The sequence below is a fragment of the Zygotorulaspora mrakii genome, chromosome 7 (assembly GCF_013402915.1).
Source record: "Zygotorulaspora mrakii chromosome 7, complete sequence".
In the NCBI taxonomy this organism is placed as follows: domain Eukaryota; kingdom Fungi; phylum Ascomycota; class Saccharomycetes; order Saccharomycetales; family Saccharomycetaceae; genus Zygotorulaspora; species Zygotorulaspora mrakii.
The window spans coordinates 368,617-390,727 of record NC_050725.1 but is presented as its reverse complement, the minus strand read 5'-3'; the positions used below and the strand labels follow the sequence as shown (position 1 = coordinate 390,727).

The 22,111-nt window shown below is 40.6% G+C and overlaps 14 protein-coding genes across 14 annotated transcripts; 7 read left to right on the top strand and 7 right to left on the bottom strand.

The window, feature by feature from the left end:
* Positions 1-367: 367 nt before the first annotated feature.
* Positions 368-2,521, top strand: NGR1 (Ngr1p; the record flags this gene model as incomplete). The annotated part of the gene is made up of 1 exon (XM_037290159.1): positions 368-2,521. One exon carries the CDS (start codon positions 368-370, stop codon positions 2,519-2,521), a length of 2,154 nt encoding a protein of 717 aa, XP_037146054.1.
* A 219-nt stretch (positions 2,522-2,740) lies between these two features.
* MET8 (bifunctional precorrin-2 dehydrogenase/sirohydrochlorin ferrochelatase MET8) lies at positions 2,741-3,568 on the top strand (the record flags this gene model as incomplete). Its single annotated transcript, XM_037290158.1, has 1 exon — positions 2,741-3,568. The coding sequence occupies one exon, from the start codon at positions 2,741-2,743 to the stop codon at positions 3,566-3,568; it is 828 nt and encodes a 275-aa protein (XP_037146053.1).
* Positions 3,569-3,829: 261 nt separating this feature from the next.
* OLE1 (stearoyl-CoA 9-desaturase) lies at positions 3,830-5,290 on the bottom strand (the record flags this gene model as incomplete). Its single annotated transcript, XM_037290157.1, has 1 exon — positions 3,830-5,290. One exon carries the CDS (start codon positions 5,288-5,290, stop codon positions 3,830-3,832), a length of 1,461 nt encoding a protein of 486 aa, XP_037146052.1.
* Positions 5,291-6,330: 1,040 nt separating this feature from the next.
* Positions 6,331-7,896, top strand: HG535_0G02100 (uncharacterized protein; the record flags this gene model as incomplete). The annotated part of the gene is made up of 1 exon (XM_037290156.1): positions 6,331-7,896. One exon carries the CDS (start codon positions 6,331-6,333, stop codon positions 7,894-7,896), a length of 1,566 nt encoding a protein of 521 aa, XP_037146051.1.
* Positions 7,897-8,094: 198 nt separating this feature from the next.
* Positions 8,095-8,808, top strand: GEP7 (Gep7p; the record flags this gene model as incomplete). The annotated part of the gene is made up of 1 exon (XM_037290155.1): positions 8,095-8,808. One exon carries the CDS (start codon positions 8,095-8,097, stop codon positions 8,806-8,808), a length of 714 nt encoding a protein of 237 aa, XP_037146050.1.
* Positions 8,809-8,931: 123 nt separating this feature from the next.
* Positions 8,932-9,396, bottom strand: RAD6 (E2 ubiquitin-conjugating protein RAD6; the record flags this gene model as incomplete). Its single annotated transcript, XM_037290154.1, has 1 exon — positions 8,932-9,396. The coding sequence occupies one exon, from the start codon at positions 9,394-9,396 to the stop codon at positions 8,932-8,934; it is 465 nt and encodes a 154-aa protein (XP_037146049.1).
* Positions 9,397-9,801: 405 nt separating this feature from the next.
* Positions 9,802-11,268, bottom strand: PKP2 (protein kinase PKP2; the record flags this gene model as incomplete). Its single annotated transcript, XM_037290153.1, has 1 exon — positions 9,802-11,268. One exon carries the CDS (start codon positions 11,266-11,268, stop codon positions 9,802-9,804), a length of 1,467 nt encoding a protein of 488 aa, XP_037146048.1.
* A 230-nt stretch (positions 11,269-11,498) lies between these two features.
* On the top strand, positions 11,499-13,308 carry HPC2 (Hpc2p; the record flags this gene model as incomplete). Its single annotated transcript, XM_037290152.1, has 2 exons — positions 11,499-11,511; positions 11,600-13,308. The coding sequence occupies 2 exons, from the start codon at positions 11,499-11,501 to the stop codon at positions 13,306-13,308; spliced, it is 1,722 nt and encodes a 573-aa protein (XP_037146047.1).
* Positions 13,309-13,387: 79 nt separating this feature from the next.
* On the bottom strand, positions 13,388-15,496 carry HG535_0G02050 (uncharacterized protein; the record flags this gene model as incomplete). Its single annotated transcript, XM_037290151.1, has 1 exon — positions 13,388-15,496. The coding sequence occupies one exon, from the start codon at positions 15,494-15,496 to the stop codon at positions 13,388-13,390; it is 2,109 nt and encodes a 702-aa protein (XP_037146046.1).
* A 172-nt stretch (positions 15,497-15,668) lies between these two features.
* ATG12 (Atg12p) lies at positions 15,669-16,373 on the top strand (the record flags this gene model as incomplete). Its single annotated transcript, XM_037290150.1, has 1 exon — positions 15,669-16,373. The coding sequence occupies one exon, from the start codon at positions 15,669-15,671 to the stop codon at positions 16,371-16,373; it is 705 nt and encodes a 234-aa protein (XP_037146045.1).
* Positions 16,374-16,533: 160 nt separating this feature from the next.
* On the top strand, positions 16,534-17,172 carry DUO1 (Duo1p; the record flags this gene model as incomplete). The annotated part of the gene is made up of 1 exon (XM_037290149.1): positions 16,534-17,172. The coding sequence occupies one exon, from the start codon at positions 16,534-16,536 to the stop codon at positions 17,170-17,172; it is 639 nt and encodes a 212-aa protein (XP_037146044.1).
* A 125-nt stretch (positions 17,173-17,297) lies between these two features.
* HG535_0G02020 (pyruvate carboxylase 2) lies at positions 17,298-20,837 on the bottom strand (the record flags this gene model as incomplete). The annotated part of the gene is made up of 1 exon (XM_037290148.1): positions 17,298-20,837. The coding sequence occupies one exon, from the start codon at positions 20,835-20,837 to the stop codon at positions 17,298-17,300; it is 3,540 nt and encodes a 1,179-aa protein (XP_037146043.1).
* Positions 20,838-21,001: 164 nt separating this feature from the next.
* On the bottom strand, positions 21,002-21,469 carry HG535_0G02010 (uncharacterized protein; the record flags this gene model as incomplete). The annotated part of the gene is made up of 1 exon (XM_037290147.1): positions 21,002-21,469. The coding sequence occupies one exon, from the start codon at positions 21,467-21,469 to the stop codon at positions 21,002-21,004; it is 468 nt and encodes a 155-aa protein (XP_037146042.1).
* Positions 21,470-21,752: 283 nt separating this feature from the next.
* SOH1 (mediator complex subunit SOH1) lies at positions 21,753-22,106 on the bottom strand (the record flags this gene model as incomplete). Its single annotated transcript, XM_037290146.1, has 1 exon — positions 21,753-22,106. The coding sequence occupies one exon, from the start codon at positions 22,104-22,106 to the stop codon at positions 21,753-21,755; it is 354 nt and encodes a 117-aa protein (XP_037146041.1).
* Positions 22,107-22,111: the final 5 nt, after the last annotated feature.

Here is a 22,111-nt window from a genome sequence, read left to right as displayed (position 1 = left end):
AAATTGTCAAAAACACATTCCACCGAATATTGTTTTCACAATAATGATACAGTAAAGATATAACTTATATCTGGGGATTTTATTCTATTGTTTGATATTGTGTATGAAACCAGACTCTATAAAACTGCTGAATTTAAAAAGGTTGGGTTTTTATAAGACTTTTTTCCATCTAATTTTGTTTTTGATTGTCCAGATTTCTATTTAAATACACGTCAGAAAAAGAGTGTTCTCAGCAGCTTTCACATAAGAAAAATAATAGCACTGTTCTTTTATTCCGTTTTGTTTCACGTCTATTTTCATTATTACATTATTGATTTTTCCGTCTTTGTTCATTTAATACCGCTTAATTTAACTTTTGTTATTTACGATGTCCGATGATCATTTTGAAGCAATGCAGCAACAGCAACAGCAACAGCAACAGCAACAGCAACAGCAACAGCAACAGCAACAGCAACAACAATCGCAATCACAGGTGCCTCTGCAGCAAGTAGCAAGCGCAGTAGCTGAGTCGAGTGGGACAGTGATCCCACTGCCACCTTCTGCTACTATCGAAACTTCTTCAGAACCACCAAGAACTTTGTGGATGGGTGACTTGGATCCAACTTTTGATGAGGCCACCATTCAGCAAATATGGCAGCAGCTGAATAAGACGGTTTTCGTGAAACTAATAAGGGCAAAGAAGAATCTGTTGATTCCCTGTAGCTCGACGGCTGCTGCCACAAATACAACTTCCACTGCCACCACCTCCTCTTCTCCGACCAACACAAACTCAAACGAATCTCCCTCATCTCTAGCGGCAGCACAATTATCGCGTTCCGGATCTGCTGTCAATGATAATAGTGGAACAGGTGGCTCTGAACATGATGTTTTGGAAAATGCTCAAAAAATCAACATCAATGGTGTGTCTTTTATTGATCCAGCTACGACCCCGCTACATCATGCCGGTTATTGTTTCGTGGAATTTGAAACTCAAAATGATGCTCAATATGCTTTATCCTTAAATTCTACACCATTGCCCAACATTAAATCAGACTCTACTAATATGCTGACGAATGGATCAGGTCAGAGGAACTTTAGACTGAATTGGGCATCCGGGGCGACATTACAAAGCTCTATTCCATCAAGACCCGAATTTTCATTGTTCGTCGGTGACTTATCACCCACAGCTACAGAGGCTGACCTACTATCATTATTTCAACAGAAATTTAGATCAGTTAAAACAGTTCGTGTGATGACTGATCCAATCACTGGGGCTTCTCGTTGTTTTGGATTTGTTAGATTTGGAAACGAAGAAGAGCGTCGAAGAGCACTTATCGAAATGAATGGTGTTTGGTGTCAAGGAAGATGCTTACGAGTTGCTTACGCTACTCCAAGGAATAATATGATGTGGCATGTACAATCGCAGCAACAATCACAACAATCACAACAGATACCAGCTATGTCACAGCCGCAGCTACAACAACATCAAAAGTCACTACTACTACAACAACAACAACAACAACAGCAACAGCAACATCAACAACAGCGTCATCAAGCATCGCTACAGCAAACTCCTTTATTAGTCAAAACAGCCAATAATTTAATGACAGCTGGTGGAGGAGCAATGAATCCTGGAAATTTAATTTCAATCCCTATGAGTCAAAAGCCTTCAACTTCATCAATATCCTCAAATAGTACCATTAACAGTGTGAGCAATCCTGAATTTTCATCCACTCAAACATACACAACGGATCCCAACAATACGACAGTCTTTATTGGAGGATTAACCCCGAAAATCAATGAGGCACAACTGCAAGCATTATTTTCACCGTTTGGTAACATAATAACAGTAAAAATTCCACAAGGAAAAAACTGTGGATTTGTGAAATACGAAAATAGGATTGATGCTGAAGCTGCAATTCAGGGCATGCAGGGATTCATAGTTGGTGGTAATCCTATAAGATTGTCATGGGGGCGTAATACATCATCGAACCAATCATCAAATGGAAGTGGATCAAGTAATAATCATAATAATGGTCTGCAGTTACCATCTCATCAATATATTCCACAAGTAAATTATGGAGCGTATCAATATGTTCCAATGGGCCATACAACATCAACCTCATCAATATCTTCACAACCAATGGATATGTATCAAAAAATCAATGCCAATCCGTTAATGCTTCAACAGTCACAAAATATGCCTCCACAACAACTCTGGAACAATAATGTATCATGGAATAATGTCGTTGGCAGTAACATGTATGGCGAAACGGGTCAAATGATAAATCAGCAAATGATGCAAAATATGCAGCAACAACACGAGCAGCAACAACAAGAACTACATCAACAGCAGCAACAACCACAGCAGCATCAACAACATCAACCACAGCAGCAAAGTTATTATAGGTCACCAAATGGGCAATATTCTATGATCTCGGACGCCAGCACTGGTAACAGCTACGGTGGTGGAATGAATTTCAACAATTCAACGAAGAACTCGAGAGATATTCCACCAATTCACCCTTCCGTATTACGTTAGAATTGTCTAAAACATTTGTGAATTGTAATCGTATTCTTATTCAGTATTCTAGTATTCTGTTATTATTATTTTAATTTTATTACTTTTCGTTTACCATTTTCAAAAAGCATGCGTGCTCAGCAATCGATTCCTACGATGAAAAAATACAAACTGTAAATACGTAGCGAAGAGATGAGCATAAGGACAAACACAGTTGGTCCTCTATTTTCGTCTTGAAGAATGGGCGGCAAATCATTAATTGTAGCACATCAATTAGAAGATAATAATGTTCTATTAGTTGGAGGAGGAGAAGTTGGTTTAACGCGATTAAGAAAGTTGATATCAACTGGTTCAAAAGTTACATTGGTGTCACCCGAGATACACCCATTGATATTGAAAGAATATTGTAACTTTACGATTGATAAAAAGGATAATAAACATGATAATTGGAACGAAAGAGGTAAAAAGAAAAGCGTCTACAGAATAATAAAGGACGAATTTAAAGAAGAACATTTGTTACTGTATCAAAATGGCGTAGATAGTGGTTGGAGCTTAATTTTGACATGTATACCAAATCAGGAAGTCAGTGAAGGAATATATTTTGAGGCAAAGAAAAGATTTGGCTCACAACAAATGGTAAATGTTGCCGATAATCCAAAACTATGTGACATTTATTTTGGAGCAAATTTAGAATTTGGCAGTAATAGTGAAGATGACTGTTTAATGCAGCTAATGATAAGTTCAAATGGTATGGGACCAAGATTTGTGGCAATGGTAAGAGATGAAATTGGCAAAATGCTTGGTGGCATTGATTTTGAAAAAAGTTTAATAAAATTGGGCAAGTTAAGATCAAATATTAGAGAAATAACCGATAATAGTAAGGATATTAAATACAGAATGGAGTGGATGAAAAAGTGTACAGAAATTTATGGTGTTAAGAATTGTGAAAATATTGATGAAGATGAGCTTATTGATCTTTTCAAAGAGATGTATATCGAAAAGGATCTAAATTTCCCAGATAAAGAAATAATGTTTGAAAAATATACAGAAAACATGACAAAAAAATAATAGGTGATACAAATAGCGTAAATGAGCGTTAAATCGTTTGTTTTTTATATAATATAATATAATATGTTCTTTATAATGATAGGATAAAAAAAGGGATAAAAAAAAAAAGTAAAATCAATAGAAAATGCATGTTAAATAAAGTGGTGTGTCTCTGTTATTTTGGTAATTGACAGTGACAGTGTGGAAGTGAAGTGGCAGGCGCAATGGCTGCGGTAGGCAAAAAGAAAGGAAAAAGAAAAAAAAAAGTTAGTTCGTTTCAATCTATTCTGCCTTTGCTGTTTTATAGACCTCACCTCTTCTAGCAGCAAATTTAATTGCAGCTTCTTGGCCATCTTTAACCACAGCAACTCTCATCGTTGCCAAGACATTATGAGCAGCATTTGAATGACGATAAACACCACCATTGAATGCTCTTGTGGCATCTTTGCCTAAAGCGGATTGAATCAAAGTTTCACCACCTGGATGTTCTGCGATGTAACCAGAAACGTCATGAACAATACCGGAAATAACAACAAGACCCTTTCTTTCGTTAACCTCTCTTAAGAAATCTTGTTTGTCCCAAACAGGCAAATCTGTTAGTTGTGGACCCCAATTCAAGTGTGAACGTTTTCTATCTAATTTCTTTTGTTGTTGTTGAACCAAAGCCTGTTGGATAGCATTTTGCGAGAATTTTTTCAAATCAAAAGACAACCCAATCAATGACGAAGTGTAAATGATAACCTTTGTTGGATCATACTGATACCATTTGATTGCGTTTCTGTAATCGGTTGGAAACTCATGATGGAAATTGTGATAACCCTCACCAAAGGTGACCAGAGCGGTTAGCCAGTTATCACGAGGAGTTCTTCTGTCATCAAACGGTTGGTCACCGATGTAATGAGCCATCGAATTAATGCAGAAGGTTGCCTGTTGGATGCAAAATACACGAATCAAACCTGCATACACAAATCCACCAAAATAATCGTTGAAGAAATATCCACAAACCAGCGAGGGCAAGATAAATGCCGTGAAAGCCATCAAAAGAATGTAATGTCTGTGTTGGAACCTGACGATCCAATCATCGGTCAAATCCTCGATGTCTGCTCTGGCTCTGTACTTTGGATTGGGTTTCAAAAGCATCCATCCCATGTGCGAGAACCACAGACCCCTACGGGCGTCATATGGGTCTCTGTACGTGTCTGTGTAACGGTGGTGCAGTCTGTGGCCGTGGCCCCACCATTTGATCGACCCCTCCACATTGGCACACCCAAAGATGGCGAAAAACAGTCTCAATGGCCAGCGCGCACTGAACGACCTGTGCGACCACAGTCTGTGGTACCCCGCCGTGATCGACGCACCGCCCATCGCATAGTAGAGAAATGCAAATGCAATCGTCTTGGGGTTCATCTTGGCCTTGCCGGAAAACGCCAGGTACCACCCAATCGACGGAATGAACACCACCAGGATCATGTTCAGCCAGTTCAGGTGTTTGTGCCAGTTGTTCAGCGTCCAGGGCTGCTCCGAGATGTGCTTTTTGCCCGCGTATCTGTCTTTGTCCTCCTGGTCTCTCTTCAGGATCTCCTCCATCTGCGAGGCTTCCTTGAACGCCTTGGAGTCCATCTCCACCATGCCCTTGGAACCCATCAACGACCCGAACCCGTTGACCACACGAACCGACTTCTTGTTAGCGCCTGCTGCGAGAACATTGGCTTGCACCAAATCCACTTCATCCATCTTAGACATCGCGACACTGCTTGCTTGCTTCCCCTGAAGAGTGGACACTGCCCTACCTCCATCTCCCGCCCAAACGCCAGCTCCTTATATACTTTTTTTCCGTGTCTTATCCATCGCTATCACCGTTATCCTACCACCCACCCTTTTCTGCGGCCCCGTTTCTTTTTTCCCACCTTTTCTGCCTTTTCTGCCTTTTCTGCCTTTTCTGCCTTTTCTGCCACTTGGACCACTAATTATATTTTTGTTGAGAATCCAACCACAACCGAGCGAAAACAAGAAAACCGAAAAACAGGCCCGGTTACCCGCCCGCGCCGCACCGTAACACTGGCGCACCGCAAGAACACGCCGCAACAACGCATCGTGACCCACCACGCCAGCGATCTGACACGTTATCGTTTAGCGTAGCGCAGCACCTCTGGAATGGTGCCACGAGTGCGTTGTGGCCGTGCATGGCTCGCAGCTGGCAGGTGTCGTGAGACATCGTTGCGTCGTATAAGGTGTGTGGTTGCTACACAGAGGAATTCTTTATCGGTGGAAAGACCACAAAAAGGGCAACTGGCAACCAAAACGCAGAAAATCAATTTAGAGAATCGGGACAGATCAAATCCAACAAAAATGGTTTTGACGAGAAGAAAGACAGGGAACGCCCAGGCGGCCGTGCGAGGTGCGCGGCGGCCTAGTCCGGGACGAAGGTGCGGTGCAGGGGTGTTTGCCGCAGCCGCAGGTGGGGCCGATAGAAGTCCGGCCGTGGGAAGTGAGCGGGGAGATGTGCTCGGGCCGGGCTCGGATGAAGGGACACGGCGGTCCGAAGGGAGTGGCACGTGACTGCGTGTTACCCGGTGTGAGAAGGGCCCGCGCCGTTACCCGGCGCGGGCCCAGGGTTCTGGAGGGGGGGCATCCTGGCCCCCGGTTTGGCGCAAAAATCCTTACGGGGTACAAGTTTTCAGCAGGATGCATCAGGAAGCAGTACGTTGAATGAAGACTCTGGTGTCGGTCAACCAGAGCGTGGCAGACAGGTTATCAGAAGCGGCGATTCACGTTAGTAGCAGATGCAACCAGGTAGCGGGGCCAACAGCGGGACCAACAGCGGGACCAACAGTGCGAATGGTAGCGGATCTCCGGTTTTGTCCAGCTCGAGACATGCGTCAATCGTAGAAATGCTTTCTACTCCTCCGCAGCTGCCCCATCACGTGCAGCACAACAAGACGTATCACAACCATAGCTCGAGCTACTCGCAGAACAGGACGCTCCAGCAGCAGCAGGCGAGTCAGATGGGCGGGCAGGCGCAGCCCTCTCCACCGCAAAGCGCTCAGGATCAAGTTCCGGCCCTGTCGCCCCACTCTTCCGTGTCCTCTCTGAACTCTTCACTTTTCAATGCGGACCCGGCGAAACTGGACTCGCAACAAATGACGCCAACCACCTCACAGTGTTTGTCGTCAGTGCACGCCCACGAGTGGCAATATATTCTTCTATCGCAACTGATCGAGCAGAATAAACTGATTACGGTCCCCGAGTCTACCTCTGTCGAGGAGGCTTTTAACACGATGATGAAGTACCACCTGACGTCTCTGCCCGTAGAGCCGCCACAGGGCGACATGAACTGTTTGACGTTCGACTACAATGACCTGAACTCGTATCTTCTGCTAGTGTTGAACAAAATTCAGGTGTCAAATAAGAGTGTCCAGCAGGATTGTCAGAACGGGAAACCAGTTCCCGTTGGTGAGATCGTGAAGCTGACGCCGAAAAACCCGTTCTATAAACTGCCTGAGTCGGAGAATTTATCGACAGCCATGAGCATACTGGGGTCTGGAGTTCATCGGGTTGCCATTACAGATAATGACATGACAAAGATCAAAGGTATATTATCACAACGTCGTCTAATCAAATATCTTTGGGATAACGCAAGAACTTTCCCGAATTTGGAATATCTTTTCAATTCGTCATTGCAAGATTTGAAAATCGGTGTTCTAAACACCCATGCAAAACCGACTTCAAGGCAGTCTAGAGTTATATCAATTCAAGGTGACGAACCATTGATAATGGCGCTATTCAAAATGCATGTGGAAAGAATCTCTTCAATCGCTGTTGTTGATCAACAAGATAATTTAATCGGAAATATTTCTGTTACTGATGTCAAACATGTCACAAGAACCTCCCAATATCCATTATTACATAAAAACTGTCGTCATTTCATTTCCGTTATATTAAACGTTAGAGGTCTAGAAACTGGTAAAGATTCTTTCCCAATATTCCACGTTTATCCAACAAGTTCCTTGGGCAGAACTTTGGCAAAGCTTGTAGCGACGAAATCTCATAGATTATGGATTGTTCAACCTCCAGAAATCGGTGGTAGTACGGCAAGTATTGATTCTAATCAATCAATTTCAATTCCTTCTTCTCACTCTCCAATGATTTCAGCAATGGAAGATCCTCCTTCACCACATTCGAATAATGCTCCTCCATCAAATCTTTTTGAGAAAGAATACCGCACAGGTAAATTAATTGGCGTTGTGTCATTAACTGATATATTAAGTTTACTAGCAAGGTGCCAAACTGAACATAAACAAGTTGATCCTCAAAGTGCAAGAAGACAAAGGGGTAGTATTGTATCGTAACTGTTTAATCTAGTTTAGTTTATTTCAATTATTTTACTGTATCATCATCATCATCATCATCATCATCAAACAGTTTTTTTCTTTGATTTCTTTATTGCCGGTTTAAAAATATATCGATAAATTTAAATGAGTATAAACGAATATAAAAATATTTGGAATAGGATAAGATAGATAAAAAGCAGCTCATCAATATTACACATGTTACCTCGCACCATACTACGATCATATTCGGCAAGGGTACCACCAAAGTCTTTGTTAGCAAAACAGTCAAATCGATTGAATAAAAAAATTCAACCTAAAGATAGCTCAAAACTAATAGTAACCTCACTGCGTGACATTATATCTTTATTTCAAGCCAATTCGCAAAGCCAGGAAGACGATGAAATTGAATCGATCAACAACAAGAATTACATTAATCAATTAATCGAATCAGGCGAACTGGAAAGACTTGCGGCCACCAAACTTAGTCTGGATAAATCTACAAATAAGATTCCTATTGAAGCATTGGTAAATAAATTTCCATCGTTCACGAACGAAGAGATGGAAATCATTAAAGAAGCAACTCATATTTACAATTCAAAAGCTTGGTGCGAATATCCCACCTACCTCAAACAGCTAAGCTATTATTTATCGTTTGGTTCTTATGGACCAAGAAATGATATACCATTTGTTTTGAATAAGAAACCAATTGATTTTACATTCAAAAATCGTTCAACTACAAAGAGCGCAATCGCAAAAAGACTAAACAAAGACCAACTAACAAATCGATTTTATGTAACTGAACAAAGGAAACATCATTTCAGCCCGACTACTTTAGATCCAATGAGCAAATTTGTGTTCTTCTCGGCAATTGGGGTCTCAGCAGTCGTTGGCTGGTATGAATGGCAATTAGAAAAACAAGATAGTAAATGATATCTTTAGTTTTATCCGTATATATTGCTGTATACATATCATTATCTTATGCCTGCGACCTACGACCACTGATCGAATTTATTTATGCATTTTTTTTCCATTGCTTCTGCTTTGCGCCCTTTCTCAATCTTCATCATCATCTTCGTCTTCATCTTCCTCATCTTCCATATCGTCCATGTCATCCTCCCATGATTTCTCTACAGTTTCTTTCACTCTTTTTACATACTGTGACTTGTGGTCTTTGAATAATGTCGCAGCTTCTACATTAGCGGGCGAAGCAGGGTTTGGATCGTTGAAAAGACTTTGAATAGACGTCAGTATTGATGCCACATCATAAGTTGGTGTCCATCGATTTTGCAGAATATCTAGACAAATTTCTCCGTTCGCATATACATTTGGATGGAACATTTCACTCAAAAATTTTACATGTGGAGGCTTATTCGGGTATTCCTCATCAAATTCTAACAGCAGTCTGAATGTCCCATCTTCATATGGTGTATCTGCTGGTCCAATTATCATCGCATTCCATACCATAACGTTATCAGGTAGTGGTGACGCCGATACGCCTGGTGGCGAATCCTCTTTCATCCGCTAAACAAAAGTAAAATCTTTCTGTTAGTAAAAGTATCTTTTCAAATCTCATCTAAAAGGAAAATTTTCCTATCCATACCTTGAAATCTCTCATTAACCTTCTTCTGGCCGGTGTCGACATTTTATTTTTGATATTTTCCGCAACAACAAAGCTCCTTTCGAAATAGTTTCTTCAACCTACTGAGTAGCTCAAGTGAAACTTAATTTAGGCGAATTCGCAATTCTATCCGGCTACTATTATGCAAAATAATTCAAATCTGTAAGTACTTTGAGGGTCGCCATGATCTTAGTGTACGCTACTAATGTTCAACTATTTCAGTAGAAAATCAAATACTATATAGAAATGAAAGGTCACGTGAAAACAATATTTAATAAATAATTGCTGTTTAAAGAACATATTTCCTACACTTTATCCAGTTGTAGTTTTCTGTTTGAATTCATTAGGTTTCCCAGCTTCAAGACAGTGTCAGTACCATAACCTTGGATGGAATGTGAGGTTAGATCACCATTCCAATATTCAGCATAAACTTTACACATTGCCAAACCAATACCCAATCTATACCGGTATGATCTTTCGATAAATCGAACCAACGGTTTGACAAATTGGATTTTACCAGTTGTCAGGTTTGTATGACTCATAGGCTCTAGGGAGGTGTACATGTAAGGTCGATTTGCAGACTCTGTCGATGCGCGCTTATTATGATATAAGTGGTCGTATAACGATACCGTTTGCAGACCAGGAAGCATATGAAAGTTCTTCAGAGACTCACTTGCTCTTTCTTTGGATTTACCAAAGGACCAGATATTTTTGTCGTTATGGGGAACCCCACCTGCTCTATCTGATATGCGAAACAGAGATGATTCTTCATTCTTAATTATGGTAACTACGATAGGTTGAGGTTTCTTTAGCCCCTGTCGTATATAATCCTTGATTGTAGCCTCGTAACTGTTTCTTAAGATCTCTCCTAACAAATACTTGAGATGAATCGGAAGAAAATAAAATTTTAGGTCAGTATCCCCATTTATGATCAGTTCTGGCAATGGTAAACTTTCAAAATACATTTCTTGAATAAATTTTTGACAGGCTCTACTTGCATCAAGGATGTATTCTGTTGCAGAACATTCTTGGAAGATGTCTCCCAAAACTAAGGTATTCTCCTCTTTCCCACTCAAAAAATTGGCGGTGACACTAATATGTTCTTCGACTATCAATCTTCTTGATATACGAGCCCTTAGTAGACCCGACAATAATTCATCCATCTTGTCTTGCGGATATAAATCTAAAATTGTACACTCCAATGCTCCCATGACTAAATGTGGCAAATTCAACGAGTTAAAATCTTGCAAAATCGATTTTAAAAACTCAGCGAACCTATAGTTATCATCAAGTGTCCTTATTGCGGGGAATTTTCTAAATCTTTCAAAAATATTATAATAAGATTCATAAACCTGAACAAAATGAAAATTGTTTATTACGCTAAAAGGCAGCTGCTGCAGCATAAATATTTTGTGAGCCATCCTAATGGCCAATTCCTCTTTAACAAATTTACCCGAATTAATGATCTTCTGCTTCGTGAGTTTGGCAGAGTCGTCATAATACTGGGCCAGTTGAAGCAATGACATCGCATGTGGTTTTTTCCTCAAGTAGTCATGTAGCAAAACGGTTCGGTTATGGTAGTAGTGCTGCTGGTTTACATGTTTTGAACCTCTTGGGTAAGCATTCATCGTTTCATGGACATATGGGGCCAGTTCTTCATTGATTGGTCGTATTGGACAGTATTTTGTAAAATTTGGTATCTGAGATATATTTGGCGTATGCACTGAGTGCTTAAATCGTATCAATCCATTATTCAAGCGGTTATAACTCATTTTGTCATGATACGTAGTTGCTTAAACTGTTGGATTTTGTATTCACTGTTTCACCTTCAGCTTTTCTTTCCCTCTGAAACTGGCTAAAAGCAGCTCAGTTCGCCTAAATCATAGTGCAATGTAAACTACATAACAAGAAACTTACAGTATTGAATACAAAGAAAGAAAACAAGATTAAGCTAGAACAAGATTAAGCTAAAACAAGACTAAGTTAAAACAAGACTAAGCAAATGCAAGACGAAGGTATGTTTGAATTTGCAAGCTTTTTAGTAAAGCTTGTTTGCTCAAGTACAAACCCACCTTATATACTAACGCGCTATTCCAACTATAGTCGTCGAAATAGAGGACGAAGAGCAGCTCGCAGTCTCGAACTCTAACACAAATGCTAGCATAGGACCTTCTGCAAGCACTTCGAGCTCTGCCTCCGACCCAAACTCATTATCAAGCGCAATCTCAAATAAAAGAAAGGCCAAGAAGGAAGATTTGCGTAAGGTGTCCAAGATGCCAAAGAAAGACAACAAACGAATACCCAACATTGCTGAAGAATTAGCCAAAAACAGAAATCAAGTAAAAGGAGCATCCCCATCCCCAGCAAATACGCTGTCATCTTCACCAATGTTTCCACAACCATCACAAGCTCCTGCTACTGATTGCAAACCTAGTAATAAAAGCGGTTCATCAGAGAAAGGGGAAGATAAGCATACTATAATTAAGACAGAGCAAATCAAGATTTCCAGTCTACTATCGCCTAATGAAGAAATGGGAAACTCCCCCACGGTGTCACCGCAGCCTCCATTCTTATCTGATGGATCACCATCTCCATCTCAACATGCTTTAGGCGGTCCAAAAGTAATACTACCGACACAGAAACCTGGCAGCAATCCATTACAGGGCTCTGATTCTTCTGATAGCCCCGGTTTCTTAGTGGCAAGAATAAGCTCACCAGTGAATTTGCCGATCAAATTAGCGAGCTCTATGAAAAAGAGTCATAGTACTACAGCTGTAACCCCCGCCTCCACTTCCAAGTCTACAACTAACTCTGCATCTACAATTTCGAAAGGAAATCTTACAGGAGGAAATAACAAGACGACTGTAGTGAAGGCAAAAAAATCACATTCTGTTTCTTCAGTAGCTTCATCGAAGAGCAAGACAGGTGGAAGTAAGTCGAGTAACGATTCCAAGAAAAAAATCAATGCGAAATCGGTAAAGAAGGATTCTTCTGCTTCTTCGAATGCAGTGAATCTTTCAGCAAATAAACAAAGTATCAGTACTAATGATAAAAAAGAAATAAACAGAAAACAGTCCCAGTCTTCAAAACTGCCCATTACCAAAAAAGATGCTTCCACTGCTAATGGGCCAGGAAACTCCGCAGATAACAAAAAAAAAGGTCTTGTGAAGAAGGAACCTTCCAGTGGTACCAAACCAAAAACCCCGAAAAAACTGGTACCGCCACCACAAATAAAGTCTCCATCTTTGTTAGAGGTCCTTGAACGTGGTAAGTCCGATAAGGTTACAGAAGACCCTATAGTGGTGGTTGATGTACCATTATATTCCACCAAAAATAATGACTACTTGGACGAGAACGGTCAAGTTGTGTTCAACTACTATAAACTAGTACACGATAAAATGTCTACTCAAAGCAATACAAATCTAGCAGATGAAAAGCTAGCTAAAAGAAACTTGCTAGGACAACTCAATCATACCACATCGAATATCGAGAGTATAGAAGTAACGGAAGGCGATGACATAGTGGAAGACGAGGAAGATGGCGAGGATGAAGACGAAGAAGAAGTCGATGATGAGAAGACGACGACATCCCCCAAAAAAAGGCCACATTCCAACAAGGGCAAAAGTTTGATTGGAAAATATGATATAGAAGATCCTTTCATCGACGATTCAGAGCTTTTGTGGGAAGAGCAGCGTGCAGCAACCAAGGATGGCTTTTTCGTTTATTTCGGGCCATTAATTGAAAAGGGTCACTATGCTAGTTTAGAAAGAGTGGACGGTACCATGAAGAGAGGTGGCGTTAAAAATAAATGAATAAATTTGAATACTTTATTTAAGCATAAACTTCTTGCGTTTTATTAAAACAGGTGTAATTATATATGCCTTTGAAATCTTATAGATTCTCACCAAGTGTATCATTAGATAATTTTATGAGCTTTACTTCCTTTGTTTCATCATCTTTAGCAGCGAAGGCATCCTGAATTTCAGAATGAATGACTGTGAGCAGGCCAGAATTCCATTTACTCTTGAGAGCAATGAAGAAATTGATGTAGGTTAATAACAGAATGAGATCGTCCTTTTCTGAATCTTCTTTTTTAGCATTTTGAACAACAAGCATGGCGAGGCTATGCATGGATGCCATTCTATGCTCATTTAATAGTATATATGGGCGTGGAGGTGGAGGTGGAGGAGCCAGTGAAATATTGGATTCTTTTTGCTCCGCACCTTTAGCACTGATATTCAATTTCTCCATTTCGCTTGTAACGCCTTCTTTACACTGACAGGTTTTTAACATCAAATCCTTTAAAATTCCCAGAATTATCAGTTTCGCATGAGCATAAGGACATGTGAGTAAAGTATCAACGGCAAAAGAAAACGATATTTCCTCTGGCATCAGGCACAAAATTCGCGTCAATAATGTAACATTTACCATCCGCATCTGTTCGTTAACCTGATTGCAATTTCTCATCAAGTACATTTGCAAAAAGACAGTATTCAAGTATGATGGCAATTCATTTAATCCATCTTTCATCTCCTTAAAAGAAGAATTCGTTATGGCTACCCATAACCAATATCGAGCGGCAGTTTCTGCTGCAAGGTTAGTATATTCTTCTGAGAACAATTGTGGTGTTGTGCATCTCAAATATAAGCACACAGCGTCTTGAATACGAATTTCGCGGAAAAGTGTCTTACCAGTAGCTTCTTGATGCAAAGCTGACAAAATAAAAACACCGTTCGAATCCAAAATCAAATCTTTGCATTTAGCTAATTTTTGTAATTGATAGGTATAAGAAAGCTGATAAATAACTTGGCTAATAGCACTTCTTGCCTCTTCATTGACAATTAATGAATCAGGAGGCAAAGACCTGTAAATATTTCGAGTTTCCTTGATGAATTCCAAAAGAGACTCTTTTACATCAATATCAAAAGACAGGGCTAATTGAAAGTACCTCAAACAAATCTCTGCTGTACTTTGATAAAATTGTGGGTGATCTAAACTAGCACCTGTCAACGAGGAATAATACTGAATATCTGACCTAAGTGGTACAGTCTTGAGAGCATATCCAATTCCAAAGGTGCAGAGGCTGCATAGGAGCTTTCTCTGCAAAGCCAACTCATCCTCTTGAATTTTCTCCAATTCTTGAGAAGATAGCTTTCCATCTTTTTTGATATCTCCAGGAGCATTTGAGGGAACATAGACTCTGCACAGAGTATAAACGCGACGAAGCACAATATTAGTGTCCTCAAGCTCCTCGATATTCACTTTCATGTATTTAACAATCGCCGAAACTGCCATACCCAAAAATTTTGAAGGATACAGAGTGGAGATTCTTCTTAACACAGTCTGAATTAGTTCAAAAAGAATATATGATTGCAGCCCAAAGAAAAACTCAGCTGGGTTTCTCTCTATATTTTTGTCACTGTTACTGGTGTCGAGATCTTGTTGTATTTCTTCGTTAGTAAAAGCTTCCCTGCTACTTTGAGTTGGGGTCAAGTCGTCGACGGTGGATTGACTGGAACTATTAGTATTTTCACCATTGAAATTTTCACTGTCAGAATTTTGATCATTACACTCCTTATGCTTATCCCTGTCATCCTCTAAATTAAAGGCAATATCTATCACAGACAGTTCTGAAAGCAGCTGAGTTCCAACAAGTAAGCACTCTTTTGGGTTTCCAAAAAGGGCAATCTCATTGAAACAAGCCATTATCAGAGTCACTAGAACCTCAGTACTTAGTTTCCTATGATAATTGACATTCTTTGCTGATAAAAATGATAGCAGACCTTTGGGCAAATCCCATCCGATTTCACCAACAATCTTTGGGTTTGCTTGTAGCTGGCTTAATAGGCATTCTAAGAATTTAGCCTTTTCCTTTATAGTACCTTCCGAATCCACCTGCTCAATGTACATTTCGATGATGGTCACCAAGGAGACCGGGTCGTCTCCCTGATCTGTGAATGCTTTGACCAGATTTCCGCACACCAAATCAATGCTTTCCATTTATTTTTGGTTTTTAAACACTCCTTACACTGTTTTCTGCCTGTTTCCTTTATTCAGTTTGTTTCTAAGAGAATGGAATTCGTTTCTTTCTTGAAATTATGAAGTTATAGAATAGCCGCTCCACCTACATGAGAGCGTCAAGGGGGTGAACAGCAGTTACTCGCTCAGTTCGATGAGTAGAGTTTTAGAGAGTGAAAGTGATAATGATGATTCTGGCCAATCTACTTACGCCAGCTCCTTGAACGATTTGAGCAAAGTTCAGCCACCGAAACTCTCTAGAGAGCAGACAACGGGTTCGATTAATACCAGCTATTTAGTGCAAAACAAGTTAGAACAATTTAGCAGGCGCCTCTCGATGCTTGGACTGGCCAGCAGTCAGGAAGACGATGAGCAGATCAGCCAAGCAAAAGACAGTGATTATAATGGGCCTACTTACGACAGCAATGAATCCATCAAAACAACACAGTCAGGAAGTATAGAAACAGATGGTATCGTAGTGCCAAAACAAAAAATTCCAATGACCACATCCTTGATATTGAAGAAACTGCCGAAGGCTACAGAAGTTGCCATTGAAAGAATTCAACGGGAGGAAGGAGAAGCTGATAAGAGTCCTGATAAGATTAAAGTGCAGGTGAAATTTCAACCTATCGGATCAATTCCACAGATAACACCTTCTGTATGCAGAATATCTGCTGTACAACCTTTTTCACTGATCCTATCATTCTTGTTGAAGAAACTGAAAATCCAGCATGTTTATTGCTACATAAATAATTCATTTGCACCAAATCCGCAGCAAACGGTAGGCGATCTTTGGTCTCAGTTCAAAGTCGATGATGCATTGATTATAGGTTATTGTGGAAGTGTTGCATTTGGATAAATCATTATATGTACAAATCTCATTTTTCAGTTTTTAATTCTTAATTTATAAATATCTGACATAAAGGAAACGCGTATTTGAAACGCTATGATATTATCAATACAGCCAAGGTAGCAAATGCGTTAACATAAACAGTTTAATTAAGAGCAATTTATTCAATATGGACTCTTATGCACTTGATAAATTGATTCCTCAAATGTTTGATGAAATGAGATATAATTTGGGAAATAAAGGAACACTGAAAAAGCCAGCTGCAGATAAAAGCTCATCATCAATAATTACTACACAGTCACTACTGAAAGAGCTTGCAGCTCTCGACAAGATAATACCAATGATAGAATCAGTGGACAGCTCTTTACAGACTGCTTTGCCTTCTCATTTCGATAAAATACAAGAAATATGTAAATCTACAAATACAGTATTGGACTCATGGATAAACATACATTCTCAAGCAGGTCACATACACGAACTAATGGGATCAACCGAATACTTAAAATATGCTAGTGCTCAATCTAAAGATGGACAAACGGTCAATGCGAAAGAACTAATTCAAGCGGAAGAAGAAGAAATTGAGTCTCTGAAACAAGAAATTGTGAGGGAGAAGGATAAACAGTACAATGCCAATAACGAAATAGTTAGCCATTCAAAATCCAGTATACCGAATAGTGGAAGAGTCGACAAAAATAGAAAAAAGCCAGGCAGTGCATTTTCAAGATATAATAAATCACAGGGCACACCTAGAATTAATTCGAGATTAACAAGGCCTACTGTAAGCAGTTCACGTAAAATGTTTCGTTAGCGAAAGATACGGGAAGATTAAAGATTAAATATATAGGTTACAAAATGTATCAAATAAAAATAACAGAAAAAACGCGAAGTTAAAGGCGATAGACGTCAAATGTACTGGAATTAATAAAAGAATGATTATTTTTCCTCTGTTGGAATGACAGCATCTTCCAACGTGACTAAAAGATCTGAAGCTTCCACATTTTCACCATTATTGACGAAAACTTCTTTAACTTGACCATCAGTTTGAGAAGAAATCACCATTTCCATCTTCATTGCACTTAAAACCGCGACTGCTTGACCTTTCTTAATTAAAGAACCCTTGTGAACTTTAACTTCAACAATAACACCTGCCATTGGTGCACCAATTTGGAATGGATCATGACCGTCGGCCTTTGGTTTAGAAACTGTTTCAACCTTTTGTGACTTATCAACGATTGGAATTTTTCTTAATTCACCATTCAGTTCAAAATATACCTCTCTAACACCGGTTTCCTTATTCAAATCACCAATAGCTTGATGTTTTATAATTAAAGTTTTACCTTGTTCAATGGTAACTTCAATTTCTTCACCAATTTGTGGTGGCGATAAGAAATTTTTGGTTGGTAGAACTGATAAATCACCATAGGTTTCTCTAATTTTTTGGAAGTCTTCATACACCTTTGGATACATGTTATAAGAAGCAACATCACATTCTTCAATATCACCAAATCTGTCTTGTAGATCCTCCCTAATTTTTTCTAAATCAAATGGAGCTAATTCTAAGCCCGGGCGACAAGTAAGCTTTCTTCTTTTATTTTTCAAGACATCGGATCTCAAAGGTTCTGGGAACCCACCATATGGTTGACCAATTAAACCTTCGAAGAAATCCATAACAGAATCTGGTAAATCTAATGAATTCGCTAATCTTCGAACATCATCAGGTGTCAATTTATTAGAAACCATAAATTGAGCTAAATCACCAACAACTTTTGAGGTCGGAGTAACTTTAACTAGATCACCTAATAAATAATTAGCATCTCTGTAAGCTTTTTTAGTTTCTGCCCATTTTTCACCGAGGCCCAATTGCTGTGCTTGGAATAACAGATTTGTTAATTGACCACCAGGAATTTCATGTTCATAAACTTCTGGATCTGGACCTTTGATGTCCGCTTCAAAGCAAGAATATAATAGTCTCATTTCTGCCCAGTAAGCATCAAGTTCTCTTGTATGTTCAATGTTGATGTTAGTATCAATTTCACCATCTAAGGAAGCTAATAATGCATTCATGGATGGTTGCGATGTCATACCAGACATCGAATTTGTTGCTACATCGACAACATCTGCACCAGCTAAAGCAGCAGCAGTCATCGATGCAACACCAGTACCAGCCGAATCATGAGTATGAACGTGAATTGGTAAATTTGGGTATTTTGCTCTAATAGAACCAATTAATAATCTTGCCGCTGATGGTTTCATTGTGCCTGCCATATCTTTGATACCTAAGATATGAGTGCCCATTTCAACAATTTTTTCGGCAACATCCAAGTAATAATCCAAATTATATTTTTTACCTGGTTGCAACATATCACCAGAATAACACATGGTTGCTTCAACAACACCATTTGCCTTTTTAACAGCATCAACACCTACCTTTAATTGTTCTAAGTCATTTAATGCATCAAATACTCTGAAGATATCAACACCATTTTCTTTTGCTTGTTTAACAAAGTGATCAATTGCATTATCAGGTAATGAGGAATAAGCAACACCGTTTGCACCACGCAATAACATTTGGAATGGGATATTTGGTACTAATTTCCGTAATTTTCTTAAACGTTCCCATGGATCTTCATGTAAAAATCTCATAGCAACATCAAAAGTGGCACCACCCCAACATTCAAGAGCAAAAGCACCAGCTAATGCATGGGAAGTTGTAGGAGCAATTGCAGCTAAATCATAAGTTCTAACTCTTGTCGCTAGTAAAGATTGGTGGGCATCTCTCCATGTGGTATCCATAATTAAAGTACCATTGAAATCTCTAACTTGCTTTGCAAATTCTTCTGGACCATAATTCAATAAAACTTGTCTCCAGCCATCTGGCGGTGTTGTTGTGAAAACGTTAATAATCTCACCAGTGTTTTTATTATGTAAATTTGGTATTGTTGGATGAGTCTTTAATTTTGGTATACCAATTTGTCCCTTGATACTTGAACCATTGACAGCTAAATCTGCCAAATACAATAATAATTTTTGAGCTCTATTTTGGGATGAAATCATTTGGAACAATTGAGGAGTATCATCGATGAAAGTGGTCCAATAATTACCAGAAACAAATACCGGATTTGTCAATAAAGTCAATAAGAATGGAATATTTGTTTTGACACCTCTGATTCTGAATTCAACCAAAGATCTCAACATCTTACGGCGCACAATCTCGTAGGTTGACCCGGAACAAGAACACTTCACTAACATGGAGTCATAATGGGGAGAGATAACAGCACCGGCAAATGCATTACCACCGTCCAGTCTAACACCGTTACCACCAGATGACCTGTAGACTTCTAATCTACCAGTATCGGGTTGGAAATTCTTGGATGGATCCTCGGTTGTAATACGACATTGGATGGCAAAACCACGTGTAGTTATTCTATCCTGTAGCAGACCCAATTGCTCCAAAGATGCACCAGCAGCGATTTGAATTTGGGCAGCAACGATGTCAATACCAGTAATTTCCTCAGTAATGGTGTGTTCGACTTGAATTCTTGGGTTAATCTCGATGAAATAATGTCTGTTCTGGCTGTCGACCAAGAATTCCGCGGTACCCGCATTTCTGTATCCAGCGACCTTAGCGAGCTTAACAGCATCCGTCAAAATCGCATTGCGGACCTCAATTGGCAAAGTCTTGGCAGGTGCAACTTCAACAACTTTCTGGTGTCTTCTTTGCACCGAACAGTCTCTCTCGAAAAGATGAACAACATTACCGTAGTTATCAGCCAAGAGTTGAACCTCAATATGTTTGGGTTTAACTAAAAATCTCTCGATGAAACAAGTTCCGTTACCGAAGGCAGTACGAGCCTCTGAAGTCGCACGTTGGAAAGCGTCAGCCACGTCGTCTCCTTCACGCACGACTCTCATACCTCTACCACCACCACCGAAGGCAGCTTTTATGATCACCGGATACCCGTATGTTTGCACAAACGCCTCCGCTTCCTCGACGGTTTCGATTGGCCCCGGAGTACCTGGAACCGTTGGCACCTGCGCCTTATCCGCCAGGTTTCTTGCGCTGACCTTGTCACCAACTGAATCGATGACCTCCGCTGGCGGTCCGATCCAAGTGATGCCGCTGGCTGCCACTTTCAAGGCAAATTCCGCGTTCTCCGACAGGAACCCGTAGCCCGGGTGAATGAAATCCACCTTGTGTTTCTTGGCAATTTCGATGATCTCGTCGATCGCCAGGTACGCGCCCACTGGCGTGAACTCTCCCTCGTTTCCGATCACGTACGCTTCGTCTGACTTCAGCTTGTGCATCGACAACCGATCCTCGTGCGAGTAGATCGCAACCGTCCTCATCGACAATTCATGCGCAGATCTGAAGATTCTGATCGGAATCTCCCCTCGGTTGGCCACCAGGATCTTATTCTTCTCGCCGAGCAGGCTGAAGTTGTCCCTCAACCCCGAAAGCTTCTTAGTAGACATCCTTGCAATTTTTCAAATAAAATCCACAATTGAGCAAGACCTTATTGAGAAAAAAAGATGAAAAAGGGGATGGCAAACTACCAATTCCACCAGATATATTTGAATTCCAGCGATCTTCAAGCAACTACAAACAGCTGATCAGATGAGACCTCTACCGATTCCTCCTAGACAAGAAATCCGCCCAAAAGAACGTTTAACTGATATTTATACAACTTCATCCTCTTCCTTCTAGATCCCATTGATGTCAAGGAAATCCAGGCAACACCAGGCCAAACCTGGCCCTTGAGAGCGATGATATTTTTTTTCACGGCGTCATCGAGTTGCACAGAGAAGAGAAAAACTTTGCGCGTCACACACCGCACTAGTTTTTTTTTCAGTGCGGTAAGAGGCATCGACCAATCAGAACACAGAATGCGGCGGCCCATGGTCATGCAACGATGACTCAAATAAGAGCACAATGCGGCAGCAATTGCGGCCAACGCATCACGGTGATGTAAAGCGGATCTGCAGGAACTGTGGCGGTGGGCAGTTGCGGGAACACCCATTGCCTGCGAAATAGGACCGCCGGACAGTCCGGCTGTCCGGGTGCGATGGGGTGTGTCCGAGAAAGTAAGGACCGGACGTCCGGACATGTCCGGGTCACCCTCTGCGTGGCTGGTTCACGTGCTTCTATATTCTGATACTCTCGTAAAGATGGGTCGCTGATGAGCATGGACTTCGTTGGGAGCTTGTGGACCCGCAGGCGGCCCTTTATAGACGGTTAAATATCACGGAGTGCCACTGGCAGACGACAGGTGCTGACCGGTGGGCGTGGGTCTCTACATAGCGCGCAGCAGTGGTATCTTGAGAGTTGCGGGCGGTCGGCGGGCAGGCCGCTGCCCGCCGGTTCGCAGGGGGTGGCATCGGGCTCGACGCCTACGCGACCCACCTTTCTACCATGTCGTTCATCCATTGCGCACCCTGCAGTTGAATGACTTTCGGCAAATCGTCTATTCCGTCCAGTAATCCGTCTTCGTTGACCTTCGCATCCTCCATGTAGCCATTGATCAGCTTCAATATGAACAGACAGTTGGGATACACTATGCATTGGACGTAGGGCGGCTCACACCAGTACTCCAGGTATTTCAGGTAATTCTTGAACTTTGGATCCTTCCATATTTGTTGTTGTTGCGCAAACAGATAGGTCACATACGGTATGTTTGCCAGGGATTGCACGAATTCCAGTTCGACCTCGAATCGCGTGGGTAAGTGAGTGTTTACCTCCTCCATTACTT